General features: G+C 44.9%; 1 protein-coding gene across 6 annotated transcripts in view; it reads right to left on the minus strand.

Annotated features, from left to right (window-relative positions):
• RIN3 (Ras and Rab interactor 3) overlaps positions 1 to 18,019 on the minus strand; it is a 68,167-nt gene that overhangs the window by 45,761 nt on the left and 4,387 nt on the right. For 5 of the 6 annotated variants that reach the window (XR_010613916.1, XR_010613918.1, XR_010613917.1 and 2 more), the window contains exon 2: positions 2,207 to 2,393. The exons of the other annotated variant lie outside the window; for it this stretch is intronic. Coding sequence is in view for 2 of the 5 variants with exons in the window: in XM_065685638.1 (XP_065541710.1) it covers positions 2,207 to 2,393 (187 nt within the window). In the remaining 3 variants the exon portion in view is untranslated. The remainder of the gene's footprint in view (positions 1 to 2,206; positions 2,394 to 18,019) is intronic. 6 annotated transcript variants of the gene reach the window in all.

The raw sequence follows: 18,019 nt of genomic DNA on the forward strand, positions 1-18,019 counted from the left end.
TACTCCCTCCCTTCACATGTTCATACACATTGTTAAGAAGAAGCCCCTGAGACTTCAGCCGGAACCAGTAGAAGCACTGTAGCCATTGGTTCCCACCAAAAAGGAAAAGGAGAAAAAGAAAAAGGAAAAAAGAAGGAGGAGGAAAGAAAGAAATTAGAATGAAATGAGAAATGAGGAAGAAAGAAGAAAAGATAGAAGGCAAAAGAAAGAAAGGAAAAAAAAAAAAGAAGACAAAAATATAAAGTAAGAAATAAAATAAAAAAAAAAATCTCATTCTTTATATTGTGTGAGCTCCTGAGTGTGTTCCTAATTAAAGCTCATTGTCAAGGTATTTTTAGCTTGTACCTTGAAACCACAGATATAAAGACAAAGTAATCTTCACTTTTATCTGGTCGTTGATAGCAGATTTTGGCAGGAGAAAGTCAAGGCATTTTTATAAAAACTGAATTTAAAATTTGGGCTAATTCTGGACTCTGGATATTAATATTAGAAAGAAAAACTGTGAGTTGGTAAAATCATTTATCAACTACAAGGCAGTGGAAATCTATCAAGGAAACATTAATTTCTTGGACAGAAGAATTAAAAAAAGGTTGTCTAGAAGCCAGGACCTTTCTTTGCATGAGCCCCAGTCATAAGGGCATCTCCCATCACTCTGAAGCACCCATGCTAAACATGTGGGCTTAAAGCAGCTTCACAGTCTCTCACAGTGCCATCATTTTGGCCTCTGCCATTCAATCGATGCCCATGGAGTCAGGTCCACCAGCAGTGGAGAGAAAATCCAAATACACACATGGCAAACAAGCACATGCTTGAAGCTGGCCTACATCTAAAGCAGGGCACCCCCCACCTGCATCACAGAAAGTATCTGCAGATAGGAAGAAGCCATAGAGGCTCCCTCTTCCCCAGGTCCTACCACCCAGGTGATAGCATTGTCCCTCTAACGCCCCTCAAGAGGCTACCATGACCCTGGGTCTCAGCCCACACTATCTCACATAGCATTGGTCAAGTGCTTCATCTGAAATTAAATGTAAGCAGTGAAAAAAGTGAAACCTGGAAATTAATCACTTTTACTTTCCTGATTGTCATGACTGGTTGCAATGGCTCCAAAGGCTAGAATTGGACCATGGCTGTTCAGATGGGAGGGAGGTGGGTTTTCTGAACAGTACCTAACCCTGCTGCCTGGGCCAGGGCTGGTACACAAACCAGTCTCTTCCATTTTCACCAGTGGTGGGAAAGCTGCAGTGCTGATTCACCTTCAGGTTTGCTCAGAGTGGGCAGGAGAGCCTGCACTTGCTATGGGATACCTCTGATACATTAGCTCTTCTGCCTGTTTCAAGCCACAGATGGAGACAGTGCCCAAGGAAGGTGCGAGCAGAGGGAAGAGAGGCAAGGTTTATCCCCAGAGCTATTCCAGAAGTGGCTGCAGGACTGAGGTGGTCCTGACCGAGGAGGCTTGGGGCCATACACTGCTGTATCAGAGACAGTCACTCAGATCTCCCTTTACAGTCAGTGCAGGAAAACAAAGGGAACAATTTGTTCAACTTGTCTGAGAAGTACAGGGTGAGGTGCACTCACAGCCTAGTTGATCAGGCAAGTCCCATGGAGGTTAGCACTTGGCTGTGCCAGCTTTTAGCCCTTGGCTAGACTGACTCAGCCAAGGGACAGGTCCAAACCTCCTCAGAGAGCAGGAATGAGTGAATTCCCCTTGTGCTTTGACATCAGCTCAGGTCATTTGCACCTGCCATCTGCAGACCTGAACAGGATACCCACTCACTGCCGTGGCTTACCTCCAAGACCCCAGGAATGGGAAGCCACCTTTCCTACAGAGCTGTTTTCCTTAAGCAAGCTCTGAGCTTTGCATGAGTCTGCTATTTTCCAACACTCAGCTCATGAGGGCCAGATTGCAGTAAGAATGACTCCCAGCAGCTCCTAGAACTTAGGGGCCTTTTCTACAGGGAATATAATTTTTATTGCTCTAAATTAGTGTAGCCAAGGTATGGTGAGGAATGGAAGGCATCTCCATGAATCTACATGCCATTGTATGTCTTGCGCTATTGTGAGTGGCTAAAGCATCAAAAGCTAATGGAATCAGAGAACAGTCTGCTGAGTATTTTTGCTTCCACATGAAAAAAAGTGCTGCTCCCCTAACCAGCTCCACCAAAGACAGGAAATGTGATTGTCTGAACTGAAACCGCTTTGGACTTACCCCAGCTGTTTCTTTGCCAAGTATCACCCCAGCCCTTTCCTGGTTCATATTCAGCTGAAGCCAGACAGGACAGGTCTTGATGAGTTTATCAAGGATGCTGATCCCTGGAAGTGGGAGGCACTTTTGCAGGGCAGTGGCCTGACAGAGATGTGTCTCTTTTCCGTCTTTGCTGGAATCTGTGATACGGCTGAAACACAGCAATGGAGTCCCTTGTAAGCAGAACTGCAAACGGAAAACCTGGGGGGAGTAAGGACTGTAAATGCAAACACACAGGCACACACAGAGGCACTTACGCACCAGGAGAATTCCTCAAGGGGCATCAGACCACAGCTACCTTGCAACAGTGGCAAAATAGGTGCACAGGCCTTGACACAGATATGCCCCATCCTAAGGACTACAGCCTCATGGTGGTGATGCACACTTGGGTTTCAGGCCACAGGCTTGCAGGGTGCTCCGTGCTGAGGTCTGTTGGTTTCAGCTCATCTATCTACATTGCCAAAGCACAAGAACCCAGAGGTAGAGGTAAGGGATATACAGGGGCAGCCAGCACTGTAGAGGACAGAGCATGCTTGTCCCCTGGACTCCATCCTCTAGCTAGAGGGTCAAAGCAATGTTTCATGGCTTCAAAGGGAGTGATGCAGCAGAGAAAAAGGCCAAAGACCTTGCCATCCACTGGGAATACACGCATCCCCTCTGCCACAGCATCTGTCTGAGGTGTGCAGGGGCCAGGCAGCCTGCAACTCACCTTGTGCCCCTGCCACTGTCAGTGCTTTTCCGATCACACAGGAGCTGCGATGGGCTCCCTGCATGATGGCCACCAGTGTGGTATCTTGCCCTGTTTCCTCTCAGAACCTCTCAGAGGAAGCCTGCAGAGTAGCTAGAGGCACCATCAGCTGCTTTTGCATTTTGGCAGCCACCCCTGTGCCCAGCTTACATAGTTTACAAAAAGGCAGACCTAGACATCTCATTGTTTAAAAATAACACTGAGCACTCCCCATCTCCACTGGTGAGTCTGTGCTGATGCTGATGATTGCAGAGGTGGATGCCCTCCACAGGGAGCCACCTGTGCCCTCTTATGGTGGCGGCGGTGGGGGAAATCCTCCGTCTCCATTGTAAATCACAGTGTACAGAAGGAAGAGGGAGGATGTGTTAAGATGCATTCAGGAGCAAGTTATCCACTGCAGAATAGCTATCCTTGCTGACTCCCAAAGGCTGAAGAATAATTCAGGGTGCAGCACTGCAGACAGCCGTAGGTTGCTCACCATGACACAGCAAGTCCTGCCGGACAAGACTCAAAGGACGCACACATAGAAAACCTTTTCCTTGCACCAAGGGTGGGGAATGGAAGGGAGCAGAGTAAATGTGGAGAAACACCAGAGGGACCTTCGGGAGGGAGGAAATGAAGGCTTGATTTTGCTTTTTCCTGCCACATTTGTAATTTTGGCCAGCTCTAAAGCAACAATTGTAAGCTCCATAAAGATGCATGGGAAGTGCTGAGTGACAAGAGAGGGGCTATCCTGCAGCACCGCGTGTTAGCAATGCCCAGTCACACTTTATGTCTCAGGGCTTATTCTCAGCTTTACAAGACGTAAGAACACAGAAATTATGCTGTTGAGAACATTAAAGATCTGGGTCACTCACTCTTTTAGATTCCTGTCCTGATCAGAGACACAAAAATCTGATTCTACTTGTTTTTAGTTCCTGCAGTCTATTGGCAGACTGGTATTAAAAGCTGGTTTATAGCTATGCCACTGATTCAACAAAGTATTTATGTATGTGCTTAACACTGCAGTCAATGGAAATACTTGTGCTGAAAGGTCTGGTCAAAAGCTCTACTGGATAAGGCTACATCTCATGGATGTGGGCTACTCGTTTGATTAACTGATTTTAAAAGAAAATGGAGAACTTACACAAAATGTGTTTTTCTGCACCAGTTTTGCTGCTTAGATGTCAGAGCTGAAAAGGGGAGGACTCACTTTTGATGTGGTCTTACTTCAAGACTTTGCTTTTTCCTTTGTAAAGATACAGATCTTAAAGCTGTACATTTCAAATAAGATCAGACTTAAACTACTAAAAGAGAGTCCTTTCAAAGGCCTTGCATTAACGCAATATGCTTAACCCAAAAGTTATTTTTAATAAAAACGGCTTTTCAAATCCCCAAACCAACAGTGAGATTTTATTTTCAGTAGTTTTTTTCTTTTGCAACCCTACAGAGACAGCTTCCTTAGAAAATATGTGTTCCTTTGCAATCCCAGTTGCTGACTCAGTGTATCAGTCCAGAGAAGCTTGATTTTAATCAACCCATTTTCAAGATCATAGCCAAGACAGTGAGAATGAGAGAGCTGTGTTTAAAAAAGCAAACAGAAATAAGTGAAACACTCTCTTCACTTGTGATAAAAGCCCAGCTTGTCACACAGGTGAGGAAATTTCTTTCTGATGCGACAGCATATGATTTTAATCATTATCATCTGGCCATATAGAGTAAAGCAGCAAAGGAAGTTAACCTGATTCATCTCTCCACTTCTTTCTTTACAGAAGAAACCAAAAGAAATGCTTAATAACCATGTGAAAGGAAAACCTGTGTTGGATGGCAACATTTGTACTTGGTAATGGGAAAGAAGAAACAAGCTGAAGAAAAAGAAAGGTGAGTTATAATGAAATGTTCCGTAACACTAAAAGCAAAGTAGCAAAAGCTACTCCCCAAATTACACAAGCATGAATCTGATCTTGCCAATGATGTGTGAAGCCCAGATCAAAATCAAACTAATGCTGATAATGTCTTGCTGCAGGACCAGAAGGTGATATGCACTGCAAGAGCTCCAGTGATGCTGAATTGAATTGATATATCAGTTATATAAGGTGAAAAGGGCCAGCAAAGCACTGATGCTCAGGAATCCCATTGCCTGGAGGGAAATAAGGGATATCAACAAAGATAAGGAAGTAGTACAAAGCAGCTTGGACCTGGTGAGCGCCAGGCATGTAGTGACACTGACATGGCATTCCTCATCAGGGATCCCAAGTCTGATGCAGGCAGAGAGGTGCTCAGCCCAGTCACCTTGTCTAGAGTCCTGCTCACAGCAGCAATGCAGGTTTGGCAACAAGAGACTGGTGAAAAAAAAGAACAGAGCTGCCCTTCCAACGCATATGACTGTACACAGGGCCTGTTGTCTTAAGTTTTAGAGAACAGATAGAAAATAATTCCAAATATAGACATACAAGATAAAAAAAATGAGAATCTGAGAATATTTGTCTTAATGGAAACATTTCGTGATTTGAGTGTGTGGGGTCTTTCAGTGCAGATAATTAAGGGCAGTGGATGAGGCTTTTTAGCAGAACAGGAACCCAGCCTTTTGGGGACCCTTAGGAATGAGAGTCCTGGTGTGGGGTATCCTCCTCTCAAAAGCCAGCCCAGAAGAAAGTTCGCAGGCTATTATTCCTGTCCAGAGGAAGGAAAGGACTGCTCAGTGAAGGGGAAGGCCTTGACAGACAGGAAAGGCATGAAGAGTCATTAATGGGATCATGTTAAAACAGGGGAATGTTAGACTAGCCACTTCCTGGCAACAAGTTAAGATGATGTAGTTCCCAAGAGAAGGGGAGAAGGATTGCATTGCCCAGATCTCTTAAAATGCTGTGTTCAGAGCAGTAGCAAACACTTGGAGTCAAATCCTGCACTGGCTAAGAATGGGAGTGAATGACTTAACAGATTTTTTTCCAGCTGTAATGCTGTGACCCATGACACGCCAGTTGACGCAGTTATAGCACCGATGCTTGACTTCTTTCCTAGGCACAGCTGTTATAAAGGTCCAGATGCTGGGCTGTAGGACTGCTTAATCCAGCAATTTAATCTGGCTCTGCTGTAGCTCTGTATCTGCACAGGGAGGAGGGAGCCCAGGCAGCTCTCTGGTTCTTTCTGTGCTGCCAGTGGAAGGGATTTGTGGGGCATCGCGGTGAGCAGCTGGCCTTTGCTATTTCGCTCACTCAGAATTCACGCATCAGATGACTTCTAAGCTCATGGTTTTCAGAAATAACACGCAACTCCATCCTCCTTCTCCCACAGTCCTGGAAAACCCTTGGACTTATACAGGCAGGTGCTTGTTTTTGTCAGGCATGATGTGAAGCTGAAAAGCTGGCACTAGAGCTGCCTGGCTTTCATTTCTTGTTTGATTGAGTTCTTACTGCAAAGTACTTTAAAATCCTGCATCCGCTCTGCTAAACTTAACTCGGCTGGGATGCAGGGAGCTGTGTGTTGCATACCAACTGGCAAAGCAGGTTAATTAATTGCACAGTGATTACATTAACACACCTGCTCCAGTTTGCAGAAGGTATTAGGTTGATGGTTGGAAGTAATAATGACAATGGTGATTTGAATTATTGCACAGTGACTGTACACTGAAGTAATGGCACCACCATGACTCATTGCTTTAGAAATTAAGAGCCACACTTGGCAGCTGCATATTCCCAGGAATCATCAGAACTGCAAGGGGGTATAATCCACTGAATTTCATGCAGGTTCAGACCTGGGCATACCTTTGCAAGGGACTCCAGAAATACTGCCGCAAACTTGCTGACACTAAGAACTTCCTGGCTCTACTATATAGACCTGATCACTCTGAGGCAGCTGAGACACACAGAAACTGTGTGCAACAGCAGCAGGGACTGTCAGATGAATTCTTCACTTCTGCCTATTTGCAGCTTCTGCCTGTCACCAGATCAGAGAAGATGCATCAGGGGTTATTAAATCAAATCAGAAACCAAATGCTCTGTAGCACAACGGTAAGTGAAGGCTGAGGGCCATAGCGTTGTTTAAATAAACCAGGTGTAAGAACTAGAAGCTAGGTTTTTATTTTTATGTTTTATTGCTTTTTTGTTTCCCCTCCCCCTGAATATTAGACGACATCAAGTCAGAGCAAGAGCAAGGGTTTGGTGTGCTGTCCTCAAGGAAAGAGATACTCTGGTACCTGGTATAGTTATAGCAGAGCAGGCACAACAGATCTTCAAATGTGTGCCGCCTAGCTTGCTGCTGAGGGAGAAAGATGGACAAGTGGCCATAAACTCCATATTCTAAGTGAAAAGCAACTTTTTGCTCCAAAGCCACCTGGTACCTGAAATGATATCATTCAGGGCAATCCAGCTTGTGTCTGAAATGCTTTATGCACAGCAACATAGTTTACAAGTAGCATGTGAACCAGGACGAAAAGATAGAAGCTCCTGAGGCTGACACACCAGTCCTGGTGGAAGTAGATGCACAATGCTGGTATTTTTTGTGGATAAAAGAGGGAGTTGGCAGTATGGCGTTTTACGGAGATGGGTCAGATGATGGTGCTGAGATTAAAAAACTGACAGAAAACTCACAGCCCTGGTTTACATCCCATGTCACAACCAACCCAGTTGGACTTGGCTGCAGGGCTCTGTGTCACTGGTGACAGAGGCAGAACCCTGTGTCCCTTTTCTTTCATAGCCACCTTCCTGCTGAGAAGAGCATGAAGTTCTGATGCCAGCACAATGGAGAAGGAATAGAGTCACATGCAAGAAAAAGAAACGCAACAAGGTTCTATCAGTTAGACCCTGGCTACATACATAGCTACCCATGCTTTCCTTGGTTTGATATAACTTCTGATTAGACTCATTAAAAATCTTTGTTCAGACACATGTGAATTCATATGCTGTTACTTTCAGTTCAGTGGGAGGGACGTTATGCAATGCCCCAGCTAAAGGACATCGAGCTTCATTTTGATTCCATCTCAGATGCAGTCACTTCTTGATGCCTTCTCATTGTTCTCATAAGCCAGGCCATCATTGCTCACTTGATCAGTTCAGTTTAAATTAATCCTAGATGGAGAAGGATTCATTTAGCTTTTGGACATGTCTTGGGTCACCTTCCTGGATTCTCATTTCTTACTTCCAGCAGGTGGTGGAATTGAGGCACTGCACACAACCTAGCTATAGGGAGAACACCATCATCTTTAAAATTCTTGTGTCATTTCATCATAAAACAAGAAGATGGGAAGGCAGCAAGGTGGGACATGGGAAAACTCACAGCATAGCAGGTAACTTAGTGTACCAAATATTACCACTTCTTTGTATTATTCTTCGTATAATACTTCTAAGTGTACCACTGCTTTACAGAAAATTCAGGCTTCAATGCTTTTTCATAATAGAGCCAAGAGATGTGACGAAAGTCAAACCAACAAAGAGGAAAAAAACCACAATGAAAAATTCCCAAAAGCAGAAAGAGAAGAAAGTCCTTGAAGTCTCCATAGATGACCCCCAGTTGATTGCCACTCTTTAGTCAGAAACAGCAAACAAGTTTCCTGTCGCCTGATAAGCAAAAAGAAAGGGAAAAGATGTAGGGTGTTAAGCAAGCCATAGGAAAATTTGATAATGGAAGTGACATGACAGGCTCAGTATGTCCCATGAAGCAGGATTGCCTGTTTCAGTAGCCCTTCCTACCATGCAGAACGCTTGTGTTACTGGTCCACGCTGGTGACAAATACTTAGCTCAGGAAGCTGTGCATCTCAGACTGTGGTCTGTGGACAACCTGTGGTTGGCAGAGCACTTCCTCTTGCTCACTGCTCTCCTTATTTCCACTCTACTTTTATGTCCACCCTTTGTCTGTTTGGTCTTCAACCTATAGTCAATGCTCTGCATGTCCAGGCCTTCCTGCTCAGACTGGGAAGCACCATGCCTAACAGCCAAGGAAGCAGCTGTTCCAGCTGCCCAAAGGTAAGGCAAACCTGACACCTCACAGCTCAGCAAACCTGCCTGTTCTCCACTTTGTTACAGGCATCCTCAATTTCAGCAGCAAAGTTCTGTATCCTGCAAAGCTCACTTCTGTGAGCTTTTCTGTACCTGCCAGGCATTTTCAAGCTGTTTGCTTCTGTGAAGGCACACACAGACTGCAGGCATCCACCTCTCCCCAGCTGAACCCTGCCTGCACATGTTAACATCAAAGTGGGGCAAGCCATCACCCTGTCTGGCAGCTCCACTAATGGGCATAGGGGGATCAGGTGTGGACAGCTCACATACCCTTAAATCACTCACCAGCTTACTGAGCTCTCACCTCCCGGTCACAGAAACTAACAAAGGAAATCATGTAAATGAACAAGTGCTATTACAGTCCTTGGGGAAAAGGGTGCAATGGCCACAATTTTTTGCTCACACAACACCAGATTGCCGTCTTATGCAGTACAGGACTCCGTCTGAAGGTCTGATAGACCAGCATCACACTGAAGTAACTGTGTGGACTTGCACTGTTGCCTGCAGAGCACAGCAAGGATAGCTGAGCTAGCTTTAAGAACGTTAGCTGATCCACAGGAGTAGGCTCTACGCAAAAATGCGGAGCTTGCTGCCAGAATAACTTAGCTTGTCTAAGCTCTGGTGCCCTGGCTGCTGCCATTACCAGGCTTAAAAGTTAAGAAATGTATTTTTCCTCACCCCTGCCATCGTGCAGTCACAGGACATGACCTCAGCTTATCTTGATTTTGAACTGAGCAGGATCTTGCCTCCTTTCAAAGGTCAGGAGTCAAGTCAGCTCTGACGAAGCCTTGCGGGATGGGAGCACCTGATGTTGGGAAGGATATGTAACCACCGTCACTCATCAGAGTGCAAACCCAGTAATTAAGACTAATGATGGTTTTCTAACAGCATGAGCAGCAGGGACAATTCACCCAGGAGTCGAGAAGGAGGGGGTGCTTGCAGTGTTTCCCGTAAACCACCCAGCCGCTTGGGTTTCTGTTCTAGTCACTCAGAGAGAGCTCCCATTGCAGGAGTGCCCACCTCAGGTGCTAGGGCCTGGCTGTCAACTCCTCTAAAGAGCTGCTCCTCCTCCTTAAATCAGTCAAGTTCAGCTGTAAGTGCCTACAGTGAAGCAATGGCAATGCCCCTATCAAAGTCTCATGTTTGACCCTGTCAACAATCTTTCAGTGCAGGAATGCTCTCAAGGAGCAAGGAGGTGCAACTAAATGTTTGTGAAGTTGCTAGCTTCACTGTGTTTCCTAGCTTCATTAGGTGTGCCCCTCCATTTACATACACAAAGTTATGTATTTTATAAGAATTCCGCATGCATAACCCCCCCAAAAAAATACAAGCTAAGTCACATTACTGCTGGTTACCCAGGTTGACTCTATTAACAAACAAGCCTTCTCACACTCACAGCCACTAAACTGGCCAAAACAAGATAAAAACCAAACATCAGAAATTCCCTGAAGGAAGAGGCCTTCTTTCAAAGCCCCCCTCTTTTTTTTGTTCTTCAGTCTAGTTGTTTCCTGCATTCATTAATGCAGAAGTTAATGCAGATGGTGTACGCTGCCCGTGGCCCCTCAGTGGACTGGGACTATTAATTCCTATTGGCATAACATGGCTTGGCTTGTATTCACCTCACAAATTGTGCTGCTATCTTTATGTAACCTTGCACATAGGTGTTTTGTATTCAACAATTTGTCTCAAAATATCAACTGTCCTTCTCTTAGTCAAAATGTACTTTTGCAAGTCAAAACCATTTTGCAAGTTTTATTAGCCTACTCCCTTACTAAAACCAGACAGTTGCTGTGTTAAAGGTAAGCCCTTCTCCCCCATATTTGCAAGCGGAGCCTTTCAGGTGATTTGTCCTTTGCCTATTTCAAACCCAAATTAATCTCTTGGGAATTTCAGCATATCAGCAAAACTGAAGATGTTTCTTTGTGTGCAGGCAATGAAGGATAACTTCTGAAAGGCTCCTTCACTGTGAAGGAGAGAGCTTCTGAAATGCAGGCCTCACCGGGAGTCATTTCTGGCAAGGTCAGAGAGGCCAAAGACAGCACATTTTCCTTAACAAAAAGCTACAGAAGTGTTTGCTGGATAATTCTACTTTACCTTCTCTGGAAAGGCTTGTGAGGTGCTGGAACTGGAAGCAAATGTTTGAAAGAAGAGAAACCATGTTCTTAGCTGTAAGAACTTAAGGGCCAGAGACCTTCCTCACCCTCTGGTGTCAGTGGGCTGGAAAAGCCCAGCAGAGCCACCAGCTGGGGAGAAAACAAATGGGTTTGGTTCATTGTGTGCCTTTGAACAACACCTGAAATGCTGCAAGCCCAGAGCAGCCCCATTTTAACTGCAGGGCCAGGGCTCTTGACAGAGGGTTTGCCCTTTCCCAGCTCATCTGGCCAGGAAGGAAGACAGGAATGAAAACCCTGGGAATGCTTTTCTGTATTGTACTCACTTAACAAAGAGGGGAAAGGGAAGCGGAAACTAAAGGGGAGGGAGAAATTTCCAAATTCAGACCTAATGAAGACTATACTGAGGTTTTGCTTAAATAAAGCCATTCTGTTTCAAACCCTCTATATTAGGAATTATTTGAAGCTGCATGACATGTCGAAGTCCAAATCCTGCACAAAATATGAAGAGAAACATTAGACTAGTTATAAAAATCAATGGCTTTCCTCACCCTGTGAGTAAAGTTAGTGTAGACATAAGGCACACAAGACACAAGGCACTAACCACACAGACCTGCATAAAGCTGAGCAGTTTCCCTCTTCTAAGAAACAGCTGCAAATGCTTGTCTCAGTCGCGATTTGCAACTAGAAATGGTCATTTTGCCAAGAGAAATAAATCCATTGAACTTTCATCCTGCAGTATTCTCGAGGAGCAAAGCACAAGCCTTTGGAGGTTCCCCCTCTCGCTAAGGCACCATGCAAAGGGTCTTCAACCCACTTATTCAGTCACCGATCTGCAGACTGACTTACACAAGAATATTCATATTTTGGATAAGATGTCCTTCCAGTGTCAGTGTGAATGCATTTCAATGCATGGCGCTGTTAGTGGAAAAAAAACCCCAACAAACCCTAAATTCTGTGAACCTGCTCTTCGTCTGACATCCTTAAGCCTTAACTCCAGTCATTTTATACTCCTCATACTTAATTTTGATTAGGCATTGGAAAAATCAGATAATTCTTGCTTTATGATCTGACAGGATCCCTCTCTGCATTCATACTGAGGCAAGCTTAGAGATCTGCCTTCCTGGGTGGAGGAAAGTCAAACCAGAAAGGCTTCTTAGGGTTATTTCTGGGACTTGGGAAGGTGGTGAAAGGGCACGGTCCCCTGCCACACAGATGAGAAAGGTGTTCTGGTTTGCTGACCTAAGTTGATTGACCTGTCCTGTGGGTGGGCATGGCCCTCATGATCCTGTGCTGGTGGGACAGCCTGGGGTGAAAGGACTGGTTAGTGGACCAGTGTTAGAAACTGCTGAAATGTCCCTGCAGTGGCTGGGAGCCCAGCGTGTGATTACGAAACCTGCCAAGCAGCAAAGCAAGCCTGTCAGCTCCTGCAAAGCCAGCTACACCACTGCTGGGCCCTCAAGCTTGCTCATTACCAGTGTTTGTGGTCACTTGGTCACTAGGGCTACGATGTAAATAAATCATAAGCTGTGAGTTCACAGTAGTTTCAGACAATCCATAACACGGCTTCCTTGGTCACGTCCTCCCCAAAACACCAGTGCTGCACCCACCACCACCTCCAGGCTGCCATTGCTTCTCTGACCCTGGGGCAATCTGACTCGAGGGACAGGAGGGTGGAAGAAGGTTTGTGTGAGACACAGCTCTTGGCCTGGCTCCCTGCTCAGCTTGGTTAGGCTGGTTACTTCCTGGAGCTGCTGTTTCTCCAGTAAGACCAGAGATCCTCATGGGTGCACAAGTTCCTAAATGGGACACAACAATTAAACACCCATATTTAGCCAGGATAAGTCCAGGCTAGACTTAGGTAGCTAGGTCTAATAGCAAAGGGAGATATCAGAATGCCAGGTCAAGTGACTAAACCCTACCCATCCGTCCCTATCGCTGGCTGCTCTTCACAGTGCCCCATAGGTAATCCCTACCACAGTTTCCTGTCTCAGAGGACCTGTCCCTGTTGGGAAGGTAACATAGTCATCACTTTCCCTTTTGGCTGAAAAGGTTACCAATGAAATAGCAAGATCCAGCCTAAAATTAACTAACTTCTAATTCTTAGAAAGGATTACAATGGGAGTTCAGAATGGATTTACAGCAAAACGTCCTGTGTTACGTATTTGTCCTCTGGGCAGAAAGGAAAGACATCCAAAGCCAAGCTCTTTCCTGTCTGCTGATTCAGCAGGAGAACTTCTGAGCTTTGCCTGGTTTCTGTATTTGTGTGGGGTATCAGGAGTGACAAATTCCTTGGGGAAAACTTAAGAGAGGGAAAAAAATACCCCAAAAAACGGAGAGGAGATAGGGGAGAGAGAAAAATTCTTGGCAGCAAGATGAAAGCTTGGGCCAGGTCCCAGGCTGTCATTTAGCCAAATATGTGTGACAACCTTCTTCAGCCTAGAAGTCTGCTAGCAATTTGCAGAGCAGTGTTGCAGGTAGCCATCAGTGCTGACAGTCTCCAAACTGCTATTTTTGGTCTCTCTGTTTCCTTGGTGAATCTTCCCAAGCAGCACAAAATTGAATACAGTTCACAAGGGGCTACAGCTGCTTCTAGTTCTGCTCAACAACTGCTTTTACAAGACAGAGGCTTCAAAAAACTGCTTTCTTCAGAGAGCCACAGGAGGGGTGAACCTGAGCTTGATGGTTTCCCTGCATCTGGCAAGGTTTTCCCCACATCCAAAAGGTTGTGTGTATTCAGTTAGTTTCCACAAAGCACTTGCAATTCCTCAACAAGCCTTGCAAAAACAAATAGAGAGTACTAATTAACATGGTCAGGAGATAATTTCAAGCAGCAAGACAGGTCTTTCAACCCTGCCAGGAACAGTGTTGAGCCACAGACCCCAATGAGTCACCTACAGCGCAGCCACAGCCCTTGCAGGACCATTATGTGAGCCAGAATTGCAGCCCTGCCTCAGAGAACAACTCTCAGCATGTGGTTTCATGCTCTTCCTAACCCAGGGCAATGGCAGGATACTGCAAGAAGGGAGTCCTCTGACACCACTTGCATATACTCTGAAGACCTCACTTTTGCTGCTTTTCTTGCTTCAGCTGTAGAGCCTGTGTAAACACTGAGGAAGCTAGTTCAGCTCTGTAATCCAGCAGGAATTCATCCACCAGAAAGAAAAGCCTTTCTGAGAACTTGATTTCTGTTCCTGGCACCACCCCAAACCTAAAGGATGCTCTGGGGTAAGACCAGGATTTGAATGCTGAACAAAGACTCAGGGGGTTGGGCTACAAAAGTGACTATAATCAAATCAGTTTCATGAGCTTGTGCCTCAGTTTCCCTTCCTACAGTGGCAGTAGTAGATGTCTGCCTTCAGCTCATTGTTGGGAGCCTAGTATTCATGAAACACCTGGAGATCCTCTCATATATACAAGGGGTTTATCTCAATCATACAATGCCATTATGATTAGTGAAAACACCTTGTCCCTTTTAAAGGTACCAGCAATGCACAAAGTAGAAATCCTTTACTTAGACATAAATATATTCCCTGTTTAGCAAAAAGGGGACAGAAAGTCTGGAAAAGGCACACAGACAGGCACGTATATATTCATGTATTTGAAAAGAGCTGCCTTCCGTAGCACTCCCTGGCTTGCATGCATCTATTTAGGAAAATGTGACTAGCATAACCAGCTATGCAATGCTCACATCTGCTAATCCTTTGCTGCTCAAGTAATCATCTTCACTATATACTATTTTGGGTACAGGCAAAGAGGAGCTAAGTGCTCCAAACCTCTTGCAGCTGGTATTTTGAGGGAAGCATTGCCTTAATACTCATTCCCGCTCCAGCAGGGTATATTGATGCAGGGATCTCATTTCTGGAGGTGGACGGAATTACTTTAGATAGCTCAGAGGGGTACAAAATGGGCAGAGGAAAGGCTTGCAGCTACAATATTTACCATATTGAGTGATGCTTGTAGCTTTTAGCGCAGCATAAATAGTGCTGCTTGCTTGACCACAGCTGCTTCGCAGTGCTGTTTTATCAGGTACTTTCACACATACATACACACCAAACTACACATTTAAAAAACACCAGCTGAAAGGCTGCCTTTCCTCTCTGAGAAGCAAGCACTGGACAGCCTGGAATGGGTTCCAAACCCAGCCCCTCTCCAGCTCCAGAGAGTTACTCTGGACTGACACCCGCATGTGGCTCCAACTCAGCCATGTGTATAGTTGTGTCTTAAGGATTCCCTCCATCAGGGGGAGGACAGGGCTGGCACATGTGTTCCCGTATTGTAAAGGCAGATCATGGATGCCAGAAAGAGTGCTGGAGGGAGAGTGGGGTGCAGAGAATCTTTGCAGGAAATACAGCGCACACACACAACTTTGTAGAACAGCCCCCCTCCGCTCCACCACAGCAGATGCCATTCAACAGTCACACAAGGACAGCACTTCTCTAGCTTGCATACCACAGGCAGGGAAGCATCGGAATGGTTCAACAGCTAGGTTTTAACCCCTGCTGATGCTGTCCATCCTTTCTAGCAGGTAGCTCCTAGGGATGCCTGCCTGCCTGTTCAGCTGTCTTCTCACTCCTGCTTCTTCTCTTTATGCAGCTAGATCAATACCAGAGCCTGGGTGTGCCCAGCACCCTTACATCTCCCATCTCCCACTATAGATGTGCCCTGCCTCTGTAATCATAAATTTCGGAGTACTCCACTGCCAGCTCTCCTAGAAGAGCTGCACATCATCATTTAAATGGTGTGCACGCAGGACAGGATTCTCAAGTAATTTGCTCTTTAAATTCATGGGCAGCCCCTACTGATTTCACCCCACAATTGTGGTACTATGTCCCCAGCTGCCCACAGCTAGTAATTCTAGTAAACTGACCTAACAAGTCCTACAGCTCTGATAACATAGAGTAACACAAGCTATGTCCAGCAGAGCTGTAAGGGCATTGCCTCCTCTCACTCAGCAAATTACAGAGAAGAAAGCACCTTCATTAAATCTCCAATGTACCAACTCTGCCCAAACTTTAACAATGAAATTTTCTCATACAGGCAGACAGGCTGGAATGATATCAGGATATTGTTTGAAGGTTTTTCGCATGATGAAATACCTCACAAGCACTCCAGACAGAGATAATACTCAAAGTGGCAAAAAAAAAAAAATCACTCACCTGCCCACATACACACCCTGAAAATTTGCGGAGATGTAACTGGGGAAACAAAAGGCAGGCAAAATTTTGATCTCTTCATCTTAAAACTAAGCATTCCACAGGAGCAAATTATCTTAAAACAGACGTAATTGACCCTTAGAGTTGCTGCTATAGATCCTGCAACTCTCAGCAGCTGATGTATGTACTTCCCCTGAATGGAACAGTGGTTTTTGAGCTCTTCTCCTCTAAACATCAGTATCATCTTTCCTTTTCCACCTCAAAACCTTTGAACAGATTTCAGTTAATCAATTCTTATGTTGCTCTGGTGACCGTAGTGCTGCTACTCGGTAATTATTCATACCTGTGACAGCTGTGGTGCAGGGAGGGTAAGATCAACAAGCCCAAGGTCTTGACTCTTCAGATGGTTTTTGAAAATAAGCACCATTTATTTAGGGATCTACTTATTTCCGTATCTGTATTGCAGTAGCATACCCAATCCTCTCCCTAAGGACAAGGGCACGTTCATTGCTGGAGAGGGTGCTTAACTCAAACTAGTTCATACTCTGATGTGTAACTGTTGGCAAATGGATGTGGCTGCAGTGTCTTTGAGGAAATTCATTCACAATCCCACTGCCTTGGGGCCAGCTCCAGTATAAATTGCCAGACAGAACACCATGGATGAAGAAATGGGAGGAGAAGACATGTGGATTATGTGCTTAGTTATCAGAAAAGCATCTTGTATGTGTGGGGGTGGGTGGACACATGCTGAATTAAAGGCAACTGAGTGATTTAATCGAGCTCCTACCTGGCTCTAGATAAGGATTTACTCTGGAGATTCCAATTTAGTTACTACTGGTGAAATACCTGACCAACACCACAGAAAAAAAAATTACCTCAAATTAGGATTAGGAAGTAATCTAGCACACAGGCTGTACTGCAGACCACTGCTTGGAACAGTGCTTACACTGAGACCCAAGAATTGCTACTTGACTGCCTTTTTATAATGACTTTGCATTAACTGCTTCCACTGCTTCTTGAAGGCCTTCTTAAAGCTACTCTTCTGCAGTGAAACAGTCTGCTTTCATTCTCAGTTTCTCAGTTTTGATCCATATTCAGAACGATAAACCTGAAGTCTTCTTTGGTGGTGTGAATACTTCAAACTTACAGAATATTACGCCTTTTTTTTTTTTTTTTCAAATGACCAAACATCTCAGGTTTGTGACTATTCCTGCTTTAATTCCTCAGAAGTCCCTTCCATGTAAGGCCCTAAATCAGCACAGTGATCTATGATCTAGTTGCTGCTCTGAACATCCGGGCTGCCAAGACCATGTCCATCCTAGCACATCTCACTCCCTTTGACTGTAGACCACACTGCACTGATGATAGTATGGCAAGAGCTATTACAACCTTTCCTTGGTCTTCCAGACAATATGTGCTAAACCTACTTTCCCCTGGTTCTCTCTAATTCTAAATCTAATCTAATAATGACATCTTAAATATCTACATCAATTGTCATTTATTTGTAATTCCTCACAAAGGGCAAGCCTAAACACTCACAAGCATACATACACCCTTCCCTACACAGGGACACAGCTGGAAAAGCACAGTAGTCTTCCGGAGCATGACAGGGCCTTTAATGACCATACCTACCCCCTACTCACAGATCCATCTGCACTAGAATTTGATCAGTCATTCCAAGCAGCTGCCTTTTCTTTCTAATTACCTTTCCAAAGAGACATTTCTTACTATTCCCAAGTGGAAAACCTCTCCTCCCTTTCAAAATTATAATGTCTGTGATGGACAATAT

Source organism: Lathamus discolor, chromosome 6 (assembly GCF_037157495.1).
Source record: "Lathamus discolor isolate bLatDis1 chromosome 6, bLatDis1.hap1, whole genome shotgun sequence".
In the NCBI taxonomy this organism is placed as follows: Eukaryota; Metazoa; Chordata; class Aves; order Psittaciformes; family Psittacidae; genus Lathamus; species Lathamus discolor.